At 40.4% G+C, this 12,919-nt stretch overlaps 1 protein-coding gene across 5 annotated transcripts in view; it reads left to right on the top strand.

Annotated features, from left to right (window-relative positions):
• The window catches only part of SLC38A6 (solute carrier family 38 member 6), a 60,983-nt gene that overhangs the window by 1,121 nt on the left and 46,943 nt on the right, over positions 1-12,919 (top strand). For 4 of the 5 annotated variants that reach the window (XM_037132410.2, XM_053673266.1, XM_037132411.2 and 1 more), the window contains exons 2-3: positions 177-307; positions 3,453-3,526. In XM_037132410.2, coding sequence (XP_036988305.2) covers positions 177-307; positions 3,453-3,526 — 205 coding nt within the window. Of the gene's footprint in view, positions 1-176; positions 308-1,503; positions 1,598-3,452; positions 3,527-12,919 lie in introns of those variants that run through there. The other variant, XM_053673265.1, reaches the window with a different exon arrangement.

A 12,919-nucleotide genomic window follows, 5' to 3' on the forward strand; every position in this document is an offset into this window, starting at 1 on the left:
CCTTGAGCAGTGCTACTGGGAGGTGAGAAGGGAAGGAAGGGAAACCAGCCAGTGCTGATTGAACAACTAATGTGTCACGCAATGCCTGTAGTTTGCAGGAGATTTTTCTCCATTTCTTGATTGAACTCGAATTCATCATCCAAACATTTAACACTGTGAAATTTGTGTGCTTACAGGAACTTCACAGCCCGGGATCCGTCGGTGTTTCATATGGTTTTTCAGTGTTGAGTTTGGTGAATGGCATCATGGGAAGTGGCATCCTTAGCTTAGCTTATGTTATGGCTCATACTGGTGTCCTTGGATTTAGGTGAGTTGTTTATTTCACCATTGCTTTTTCTTTTCCATTTTGATAGTGAAATGAGAAAAATGAAATCAGTACCAGAGCTGGTGTTGAACAATTTCAAGTTAAATTATTTGGGGGGTTTTAGCATTTTCTTGCTACTCTTATATTATTGCTAGTCTATAGCTTGGATGTATGCTATTATGTAATTTGCATATTTTTATCCAAAAGCCTGGCTAATTTTTAAAAATGGAAACTTGATCCACTCCATTTATAACCTTAAGAAGTGACTTATTTGTTGTGTCAAGTTGGCCAAAGTGAATCAGAATTTATCAGCCGTGCACATTACTCATCAATAGCAATTTTGTGAGTATAAGTAAAGCACCTCATGTTTTTATTTCTGTGTAACGCCTCCCCTCTTCCCCTCTTAAGTAGTCTTGTTTTCCTTTCTGAGTCCAGATGTCTTCCATGCCTATTTCTTTTGTACATATGTGAGGTCTGTCCAGAAGACATCCCACCATGTAATATGAAAAATAGAGACATTTATTACAGAAGATATAAAAGAAATATTGTACATAGGACAATGATGCTTCAGGCCCCTCCAAAGTAGGCACCTTGGGACCTCACATGGTTCTCCTAATCGCCATCAACTGCCCTGTCATATTTTCCTGAATCTAATTGATGGTCTGAAAGCCCTTTCCTTTCAAAGGTGATTTTAATTTTGAGAAAAGCTGGAGGTTACAGGGCATCAAATCTGGGCTGTAGGGGTGCTGAGTCACCTGTTTGATTTGATATTTCCTCAACATACTCTGCATGATACATGTTGCATGAGTGGGCACCTGGTTGTGATGAAGCTGCCAGTCGCCAGTTGCCCGTAGTTGCTGCCTTCTGAATCATTCAGGTAGTTACTGCGGAGGAATGTTCAAACTTAAAGCAAAGTTTCATGCAGATTCATTGCTCTACTTGCTCGGTCATTTTGAATGTGATGGCCACACAGTACGCATGCTCACTCAAAGTGTCTACCACCCTCACTGACTGGTATAGTAAAGTGGCCATTCATGCATGTGAATTTCAGTCCACTCTCCTTGGCTGCCAGGTTACATCTGTGTCACACAAACCTTTATCATTATGTTAACAAGGGCTGGGATTTTTCCAGAGAGACCTAGTAGGTATGTATTTTAATCCTCGCCTCAGGATATGTTTTTACTGGTTTTTCTTTTTAGAAAGAGAGAAGGAGGGAGAGAGAGTGAAAGAGGGAAACATTGACTGGTTGCCTACCATAGGCACCCCAGCCTGGGGATCAAACCTGCAACATGGGTATGTGCCCTGACTGGGGATCAAACTGGCAACCTTTTGGTGTAGGGGGCAACGCTCCTACCAACTGAGCCACTCGGCCAGGGCTGTGCCCGTTCCTTTTCATCTTTCAAGACTCTGCTTATATGCCAGTTTTCCCAAAATAAAAGACATTCCTGGCTTTTCTGTGTTCCCATAGTACTTTGTATATTCATTTTGTTATTATCACGTAATACAGTGATTTGTTCGCAAGTTAGTGTCCCCACTAAACTCTGAAGTCCTTTAGAACTGAGCCTGATCGTCAGCATCTAGCATGATGGTTAAAGGAACGCACAAGTTCATTTTGTCAGTAGAAGCAGACCTAATTTACTAGGAAATTTAAAGTAAACAATCTCATTTAGGTTTTTTAATATTATTTTGTAATTAATTTTTTTCAAATTATGAGAGAAAGTTTATTTAGAAAGTCATGGGTAGTAGAAGTGAGCCAGGTGGGCCTGGTAGACTCAGGAAACAAGTTACAGAGGCAGAAGAAGGGCCCTTGGCGCTTAGGAGAGAGAAAAGCAAAGGTAACCTGTTCCTGGGGCGGGGGGGAGGGCCGAGGTCTTTTGTATTTTGAATCTTGATAAGCAAACCAACTTTTAAGTAATTCAACTTGCTTTTATTGTGGTCCATAATCACAAACTTTCATAATTTTATAACTTTAAAACTGTATGTGACACCTTAAGCAAGACATAATCACAAGACTTAATTTTTGGTTCCCTTTGAAAAATCACGTTTTTTTAAAAGATTTTATTTATTTATCTTTAGAGGGGAAGGGATGGAGAGAGGGAGAGAAATATCAATGTACGGTTGCCTCTCATGTGTCCCCTGATGGGAACTGGCCTGTAACCCAGGCATGTGCCCTGCCTGGGAATCGAACTGTGATCTTTTGGTTCGCAGGCCCATGCTCAATCCACTGAGCTACACCAGCCAGGGCATTGAAAAATCATGTTTTATACTCCATGGTCTTGCATGCAGATGTATACCACTGAAGGTGTGCTCCCTGAGTCCTGTCACACATCACATTTCCCTTTTGGTGACACCAAATTGTTATTTTGTGAGGTCACTGATGTTAGTTTACTGAAAAGTATAAACTTTCAGTTTTGCTACTTATTGAATATTAGCAAGTATTGAATGGACCACAAAGATAGAATTTTTTTTAAGTGTTGGGGGACTGACTCCCCTGGGGACAGCTTTGTAGAAGCTTATTCTGTCAGTATCATCCTGAGAATAAGCAGGGGATTGTACAGGGGGCTTCTTTTCCCATCATCAGTGACAGGATCCCAGTTCCCACATTGTTTGTACATTTTTCAACTGTGTTGTTCGAAGTGTGTTAACTGCATTTGGGGGCGAGGGATGTTGGTAAGCGTGTGTGTGTGTGTTTAATAGATGCGAGGGAATTCGGTCTTAATTCAATATTATAAATAAACGATATGATAGGAAGGCACACATCATTCTAAGGGGAGGGGTGGAGGGAAGTAGAAAGGCCAAGACAATGAGATTTCACAACTAAAACTTTTGTTTAGACTTAGAATAAGAAAAATAGTCATAAAAGGGAACTCCTGCAAGATTATGGAATGGCTAAAGCTGCGATCAGCAGACAAGTGCTAAAATAGGAAGTGTGTTTTTACTTTAAATAAAGTTTTTTTTCTGATTCCTTTTTTGAGTTTAAAAGTGGTATATTTTCATTTAAATAAAATTTGGTAAATATAGAAAACTGTCTTCTTATTTTTTTTAATGATCACGATCCAACTACCCATGAGCATTTAAATGTGAAAAAATTTGTGTTTACAATGAGAGGCCATTAAAAGTTTTTTTTGTGTACCCTTTTATATTTTAGTTTCATGCTGCTGATAGTTGCTCTCCTGGCTTCTTTCTCAGTTCACCTCCTGCTTAGTATGTGTATTCAGACAGGTGAGTAAAAACATTATGCTGACTCATTTGATGAAGCAGCCTCTTGAGACTGTATCGCTGTGCCAGATTGAATGTCTCAAACCTAATTTCCAGGGGGCACACGTTATTAGTAGGTAGGGTGGTTGAACTAGAGATTTCAAAAGGTCAGGGTACACAGAGTCAGTTGTTTTGGGGAATATCTAAAGACAGGATGGGAGGAGGAAAGTAGCCTTTCTCCACAGCACGACATAGGTTTCTGGGTTAGTCTGTTGGGGGAACGACCAGAAGGGAGTTCGAAGGATGCGAATCTTGTGCTTGTGGGGAAGCGGCAGACAGATGTTCATTCTGATCCTGTGTTCCCTAGGGTGATCATTTTCTCAAGGAGCCCACCTTGCCAGATCTACCACCGCCTCCCCTGTCCCCTGTGTCTGCTGGGCAGAGGTGAGGGTGGCGGAATTCGGATTGTAGGAGGAAAGGTCACTGAGCTTTGACTTGACTTAGTTTGTATTTTCACTTGCAAGTCTAGAAAAAGTAGTTTTTTGTAAGCGACAGTTGTTTATGTAATTAATGTCTTTATGTGTATTCTTTTCCATTTGGAGAACTTTATTATGCAATTCATTCGTGTATTGAATAAGTTTTTAAGTTGTAATAAAAAGTATAGTATGTGAATTACAGAACTGCTTTTATAAGGTTTTTCTTTTTGTATTCACGGATATTCTTTGTTCATTAATCCTGGTCTTTTTATCTCTCTAGTCTCTTTGTCTTTGGATTAAGCCATTTATGATGCCAAAATAATGAGTTTAATATTTATATGGGTGCATTCACTTTGTTCCAGCTGGTTTTGTAGTCTGCAGATTTTAAGATGCATGAGAGATACCTAACATAAATAGAAATGGAATTATTCTGGCTAAAACAGGGGAGAGATACCCAAAGGTGTTTCATGAGGATCTTGAGTCTTCAGAATCCGCAGCTCTAGTCTGTTTTCCTAAAATCTGCCCAGGCCTCAGACACACCTGCAGATCTTTTTATAAATGGATGTTTCTGAGTCTCAGGGATTCTAATTCCAAGAATCTGAGGTGGGATTCAGGAATATATTTCTAATGAGTCCTCTAGGTGAGTCTCTTGCAGAACCGATTTCTTACCCATAGTTTAAAGCTATAACTGTGCCAATGCCTTTGGCCATCCAACCTACAGGTGCCCCTGCTTTCTAGGGGATTATGAAAACTGCAGGCAGATAAAAATACCAGGAAACAATGCAAATTGTAATCTCAAAGAAACAGGTTGTTCACAACGGCACCCCAAATTCAGGAATAATAGCATTAAAAGAATTGTATTTGTAAATCCTGCAACTTGACAAGAATTCTTATGACATCTTTTGAAATTTCGATTCTTTTTGCTGAAAAATTAATTTTTACTTCATTGTGGTAGTTATCTATACCTTAAGAAGTTATTTTATTATGGATTCTACCAAAAAGAATAATGCCTGAATCAACTATGTGAATTATATTTTCACTAACTAAAGTTTGTTTTATTAATTTTCTTTATTTTTTAACTTTTTTTATTGATTATGCCATTACATTTGCTCTATTCCCCCCTCCATTCCCCTCCACCCTGCATACCCCTCCCCCACCATTTCCCCCTTTAGTTCATGAGCATGTGTCTCAGATTCTTTAGATTCTGTATTTCCCCTACTATTCTTACCCTCCCCCCTATCTATTTTCTACCTACCGTCTATGCTACTTATTTTCTGTACCTTTTCTCCCCTTCTCCTTCTCCCACTCCCCTGTTGCTAATCCTCCATGAGATCTTCATTTCTATGGTTCTGCTTCTGATCTAGCTGTCCTCTTAGTTTGCTTTTGTTTTAGGTGTGGTTGTTAATAACTGTGAGTTTGCTGTCCTTTCACTGTTCATCTTTTTTATCTTCTTTTTCTTAGGTAAGTCCCTTTAACATTTCATATAATAAGGGCTTGGTGATGATGAACTCCTTGAATTTGGTCTTATCTGAGAAGCACTTTATCTGTTCTTCCATTCTAAATGAAAACTTTGCTGGGTAGAGCAATCTTGGTTGTAGATCTTTGGTTTTCATGACTTGGAATACGTCTTTCCAGCCCCTTCTTGGTGTAAGGTCTCTTTTGAGAAATCAGCTGACAGTCTGATGGGAACTCCTTTATAGGTGACTGTCCCCTTATCTCTTGCTGCTTCTAGGATTCTCTCCTTCATTTTAATCTTGGCTAATGTAATTATGATGTGCCTTGGTGTGTTCCTTCTTGGGTCCAACTTCTTTGGGACTCTCTGAGCTTCCTGGATTTCTTGGAAGTCTATTTCCTTTGCTAGCTTGGGGAAATTCTCCTTTATTATCTGTACAAATAAGTTTTCCACTGGTGGCTGTGCCTTTCCCCCTTCTGGTACCCCTATAATTCGGATGTTGGAACGTTTAAAGATGTCCTGGAGGTTCCTAAGCTTCTGCTCATTTTTCTGAATTCTTATTTCTTCATTCTTTTCTGTTTGATCATTTTTTTCTTCCTTCTGGTCCACTCCCTTGATTTGAGTCCCAATTTTCTTTCCATTACTATTGGCTTCCTTTGTATCACCATTCATTTCAATTAGTTTAGCTTCCATATGTTTCTCTAATTTGTGACTAAAATCAACCAGTTCTGTAAGGATCCTGATAACCAGTGTTTTGAACTGTGCATCTGAAAGACTGGCTATTTCTTCATCGCTTAGATCTATCGGTTCTGGGGCTCTGAGTTGTCCTAGAGCCATTTTTGGTCTATTCGTGCTGTTTAGTAAGCGGAGCGAAGCCTTAGTTGTTTACCAGGATAGGGCGACCCAGGTCGCTGGTTTGTGATGCTGTGTTTGGGGGCGTGGTCAGAGAGGGAGCAATGGCGGTCCTCTCCGCTAGCCCAGCGCGTCCAGTCACTCCACACGCCTGGGGCTTGTTTATCAGATCGGAATTGTGCGAGCCTGCTGCCCCACGCCGGCTTCCCTTCTCACTGGTTTCTCCGCACGTAAATGCGCGCGACCGACAGACCGCCGCGCCTCTTCCCTGTGCGCTCCCGCAGCCAGCTCGCTCGGGATCAGTGCCCTCGGTTGCCTGCGCGCACAACCCCTGGAATTTTTTCTTGCTAACCTGCTCCGCTGCTGGCCTCGCTCCTCGTACCGGTCCAGCTGAGTATCTAGTTGTCCTTTGGACTCCGTATTGTCGATTTTCCGTGTGGCTTGGTTGTGACTGCTGTTAAAAATAGTTGTTCTTAGATTTGGTTGTGCACAGAGGCAAGGTGGTTCCTCCACCAAGTCTCCATCTTGGCGGAAGTCCTGTTTTATTAATTTTCATTACTTAGGTGTAACATTCAGTTTTTGAAGATTTCCAAGTAAGGCTAAATATATTGTTCTCCTTCAGTTCATCTATATTTAACTTTAAAATTCTGAAACTGTTCTTCTTCTCTGTAATTTTGAGGTATATAAAATGAAAGTGAAAACCCCTGGTTGTGTTTCTTTTTCTTTGATTTTTGTAGCTTACTTGATCTGTGAGCTTACTTCTTTGTGGTTCTTCATACACACTGAGGCACCTGTCTATTGTTGATTGAATTCCTTCAGTCACTGTAAAATGTCCTGTGGAGGTAGACGTCTAAAAAATAGATATATGCTAGAGAATAGCATGTAGCTAAATATTTTCCTCAGTTCACAGAGCTAAGGAAAGCACCGTAAAGCACAAAGAAGGAGTATTGTGCTTGGGTGGAAACCATTGGTCAGAGAAAGGCCTATCATAAGTCTTTACAAAATAACTTCTTCATTTCCTTGCCTGCAAGGAAAAAGGTGAAGAGAAAGTTTTATCTTTATAAAAATAAAGGACTTTTTCATATGAAATTCTGCTGTTTTAGATTTTATATAAGGTTTGGGGCCTCTCAGGACTTTTCCCGGGACCTGAGGTAGCATATAAGGTACTTGAAACTCTCTCGACTTAGTTTGTCTGTAAAATGTAATGATAATGCTTTCCTCTGGGATCGTTGTCAGAATGAAATAAAACAATGTGTGTAAACTGCCAGGTCCTCGGTCAGTGTTAGCTTCTATTATGACGAGTTCTCACCGAAGCAAACTTGTTTCTCACACTGCTGAGAAATAGTTGGCTTATCGTGATTCTTTGGGAAGATTTCTGTGTGTTGGGAATAAATTCAAAGTTCCCCTCCTTGGGCCTCCACACCCTTATCACCAGGGTGGAACGAGAGTTTTAGAACTTGCATACTTCTGGTCAAATCCCTACTCCCTCATCCTCAATCCCCACTGCTCACTTCATTGTTATCATCATTTGCCTTGAGATCTTTTTGATTAATTACATTATAGCATTTATCTCACTTCCTGTCAGTCTCTTCAAGAATCCTAGATTGTCCTTCATGTTTTAGACTCATCTCATACGGCTCCATCAGCCGTATTCTAACCTCATTTCCTGCTCCCCCTTAACTCCTGAGACCCTCCCACTTTGCTCTCTAGAACTCAGGGTCAGTCAGCAGCAAAATTCCTGTGCCCTCAACTCTTGTCTAAGCACTTCCTTCACTTTCCTCCTTTAAGAGAACCTAGATCTTTTCTGAGAACGCCATCCTTCTTCCAAGTAGCCTCTCTGCTCTTCCATGTCCCTCACACTAATCTGAAGATAACTTTCAAAACTCCTGGGTAAGTGACTGCACTACAGAATTCTACACCCAGCCAAATTATCATTTAAATGCAAAGGTGGGAAAAGGACACTTTCAAAGAAGCAAGGACTCAAAAATCATCTCCCACACACCCTTACTTAGCAACGAAAGATGCCATTTACTAAAGTTGGAGAGTAACAAAGAAACCAGAAATCAAGCCCAGGAGAGAAGGAAAGGGAATTTCTGAATTTCCAGGACAAAAGCTGAGCAGCAGGTCCGGCAGCCATGTCCAGTTAGGAGTGGTTCTTTTTACAAAGGCACAGTCGGCCCTCCAGTCCAGGCTTGCCCTCAGGGTTGGGTTCGGGATGGCCACCCGGGAAACCCTCTTCTTTTTCTTCTTCCTGAAGGCGATGCCTTTCTCGTTTCTCCATCTAGCTCTGATTCACACTCACAGTACTGAGTAGGTTAGCATCAGCCTGGCTGTTAATGAAGGACTAAGAATCAAGTTAGTGGGAGGTAGAAACAAGTTATTATCAAGGGGAATAAAATGAGGAAGCAGGCCAAGGAATGTGGGAGATAGAACTGAGAGGAGCTGATCTCTGACTAACTGGAGAGTAGTGGGAAGGGCTGTCTAAGGATGTCTCCCAGAGGTTTCCGGCATGGCCACTGGGTTGGTTGTAGTGTCATCAATGGAGACGAGAACTTAGTGGGAGGTGTTGGCTCAAAATAAAAATGAGTTCACATTTGAATATGTGGACTTTGACATATATCTAGATGCTCAGGTCCTAGAACTAAAGCCCAGGATAGAGGTTCATTTATCCATTTAGTACCCTTTTATTTACACAAGTAAGATTCACTTCCCTGAAAAAGCTAAAAGTCCAATAGGGGAGACAAATGTATGAACGTGTAATTTATAATGTAGAGTGATAAGTATATCGATTTTAACATGTGCACGGAACAGTGATAACTAAGAGGAGGGGGTGATTTGCTTTCTGGGTTGAGATGTGAAGGTCGGTAAGTATTACTGGAGGACTGAGCTAACAAGGAATCTGACCAGCAGACGAGACGAGAGAGAATATTCTAGTATATACAAAGGTACTGAGGCATACACTGCATATTTTACTTAAGGTACAAAAAAATTTACTATTTATTATTCATGCATAATGTACAAAGAAGAAAATGAAACTGAAGAGACAGACAAATGTTAGATCCTAAAGAATTTGGAGGGCATTTAAAAAAAGATTTTATTTATTTTTAGAGAGCCGGGAAGGGACGGAGAAAGAGAGGGAGAGAAACATTGATGTGTGAGATACATCAACGGGTCGCCTCTCGCATAGGGGACCCGGCCTGCAACCCAGGCACCTGCCCTGACCAGGAATCCAACTGGCAACCTTTTGGTTAATAGGCCAGCACTCAGTCCAATGAGCCACACCCACCAGGGCAAGAAATTGGAGTTTTTGTTGAGGCAGTGAGAAGGCACTGAGGTGTTTGAAAAGGGTCGACATAGTTACTGGGATTCACCACTTGTTACATCCAAAGAGAATTTTGGTCCTTCCTGGAGATCACTGAGAAAGAGAACACAGTTCCCTAGTTTCCTCTCCCTAAAATAAGGTTACAGTTTTTTTACAAGGATTTTAAGTGTTGATATGATGAAGAAATAAACAATAGAATGGTCCCCTGAGTTCAGCGATTTTTTTTAAATTACACCCTCCAGAGCAGTGATTCTCAGCACCGGCCATCACAAGCCCCTCTTTCACATATACAGAAATCATTCTAGCTCCGGCTGGTGGCTCAGTGGCTCAGTGGACTGAGCCCCGGCCTTCGAACCAAAAGGTCCCAGTCGATGTTTCTCTCACACGGCGATATATCTCTCCCTCCCTTTCTCTCTCCCTCCCTCCCTCCTCTCTCTCTAAAAATAAATAAATAAAATCTTAAAAAGAAGGTATTTCTAAATATAGCACATTCCAAATTTAGAATGAAGAAGGCACAGACTTTTAAATGGAGACTGAGCACAGTGTCCAGATTCTAACTCTGTCCTTCAAGTCGACCCGTCTGGCCAGTCATCCACTGTTGTCCCTCTTCTGTGCTGCGGAAGTTGGAAGTTCTTTCCCACATCTGAGACATCATGTCTGAGACTAACGGCTTCTGGCTTAACACTGGCTTTGTTGAAGGGTGTACACACATGCCGTATCACCACATACTCATTTTTTAATGGTGTTCAGGATCATCTCAACATAGAAACCAAAACGACACTAGTGAAATACCTTCTACAATTCTGTCGTTTGGGCAGTTATGATACTGGAAACAATATACACTAATACTGACTTTTGGACTGGTTTTTAAAAATGAGCTTTTAAAATATTTATCACATTTGACCACTAGGAGCTTGCATCTTAGGAAATAAGACAAAAATCAGAGAAATCATTATGTGTGAAGATACTCATCATGCATTATTTACACTGAAAATAAAAAAACTACCAAAGTGCTCAGCCATGGTGAGGTAATTAAGTGAATAATGGTAGCTGTACCTGATGAAATAATAGGCAGCCATTAAAAACTGTGTTTATAATAACACAAAAATGTCAATATAAAGTAAATAGGAATCAAATGTAATTTATGAAGCAAAACACAAAAAGTACAATAAATTTTAAAAAGCAGTTGCGTAGTCTTCTTTTTCTTCCCTTTTTGGGGAAGGGGGATTCAAATATTCTCTAGTGACTCTAACGGAGTGGCAAAACTTTACTTTTAAAAACAGTGTCAATTTAATAGTTCCATTTCCTCCAGATATCTGATAGGATTTATTTGAGCTGCAGTTTTTAATTTCTCTGGCATTTAGTAACTTAAGTATCACTTTGCCTGCTAATGAGATATTTTTGCTGCTCTTTCATACGATCAGCGTTTTAATATTTTATTTATAAAGTGAAAAATGTTTTCAGAGACATCAAAATAAGATGTGATGACCAGTCACGTTAATAGCATATTCCCACAGGATAGGAATAACATTAATTATGAAAATTGTGAAATTCACTCAGTCTTTTACAGGACTTCATACAAGCAGACCTTGGCATAATGCACCTTAAATAAATAACTGAAAGCAGTCATAAGCGATCTATTTTAGGAAATTATTTTTTGATATTAAAGAAATCAATGTTATGTTTCTTGAGGTGACCGAAAAGCTATAAATCCTAATGAATTAAATTGGGGAAAAATTTCATCTTTAATGTACCATCAAGGTACACTTTAGTGCTATTTTGGCTAGACTAAGATCTTGGCCTCCACAGGAATCATTTGGAAAGCTGATTCCCATGAAGTAGTGGAATATTTCCAGCTAGTTACTCCAGTGTTCTGTCTGCTTTGCATTTTTTCCTCAATGAAATAGGACAATTAATAAACTGTGGTTACAGTACAAAGCCCACGTTTCAGCAGCAGCAATATTATCTTTGGATCTGGATTGAGGGACATGAGTTATTCAAATACAGTTCAACTCTCAGAAAATTGGCCATTTGGAATGCACTCTTATTATTTTGAAATCCTTTTTTCCCCGTGTTTTCCATCATTTACTCTCACCATTTTTCCTCCCAAATAGTGTCATGCAGGTCATTCATTTATCGAATGTCTACTCTGCAATTATGTTGCCACTTCTCATCTTAATATGTACCTTAATGTCAGTGTTTTAACTAAATGCGGCATATTTTAGAGAGCTTGATGCAGTGAAAAGAAAAGTGGGGTACTGGAACACTAGGAATAGGCTCCTTTCAAACATCACAGAGGCTGTGGTGGTATGTGTGCAAAGCGTCTGGGGTCCCAGTGCACTGCTTGGCTCAGAGGTGACAGTACGTACAAGGTCACATCCTGTAAATGCTGTTCCTTAACTTTCAACATTTAGAGTCAACTTACAGATAAAATAAGACTGACTTAAATATGGTTACACAACAGAAAGTAAATATTGTCAGCCTTGACAAGGTAAGAGTACAGCAGACAGACCGTGGGAAACGGGAAGAGGACGGGGAAGAAACGATGGGAGCACTGGTATCATACAGCGCAGCGAGTCAGGAGATGCTGCCTAAGTACATGGAACAAAAATAAAGGCTTAAATGCATTATTTAGAGTTACAAGGCAAGCAATGAAATTGAACACAAACTAATGAAAATTAGAAAGGGAAAAGGAAGATTCGTGTATCCAAGCTAAAACCTGACCTTTCTTAATAAAGTGTTGACAGTTAATGTGAAGACTTTATTTATTTATTTTTAGAGAGAGGGGAAGGGAGAAAGTGAGGGAGAGAAACATTGATGTGAGAGAGAAACACTTCCACGCATCCCGACTGGGACTGGCAACCCTGGCAGGGGCCCTGACTGGGAAGCAAACCTGTGACCTTTCGCTTTGCAGGACTACGCCCAACCGACTGAGCCACACCCGTCAGGGCAACAGATAATCTCTTAAATCAGTAAATAAAAGCAGAAGAGTATTATTCAGTCTAAGGAAGGTAATGCCAAAAGAATCACAAAGCAAAAACTCTTTAATGTTTCCAGCTCTGGGAAAGGATACCAGAAGTGGGGAAGAATGGATGGGAAAATGTTCCAAGTCCTCCAGCACAAGCACACACATGTACAGCCTCTTGTACACATCTGTGTGACCACATATTACCTTTGATGAAAATAAAATAGGAGGTCAACTTAACAATGTTCAACCCTATGGAGATCCACAGCCCCCGCCCCTGTAGCCCAATGCATGTTTGATTTGTGTTGCTGCAGGAAGGACTCACTCTGATGTTGAGGCAAACAACGTT

This window comes from Artibeus jamaicensis, unplaced genomic scaffold (assembly GCF_021234435.1).
Source record: "Artibeus jamaicensis isolate MK-2021 breed Jamaican fruit bat unplaced genomic scaffold, CSHL_Jam_final contig_851, whole genome shotgun sequence".
NCBI classification, from domain to species: Eukaryota; Metazoa; Chordata; class Mammalia; order Chiroptera; family Phyllostomidae; genus Artibeus; species Artibeus jamaicensis.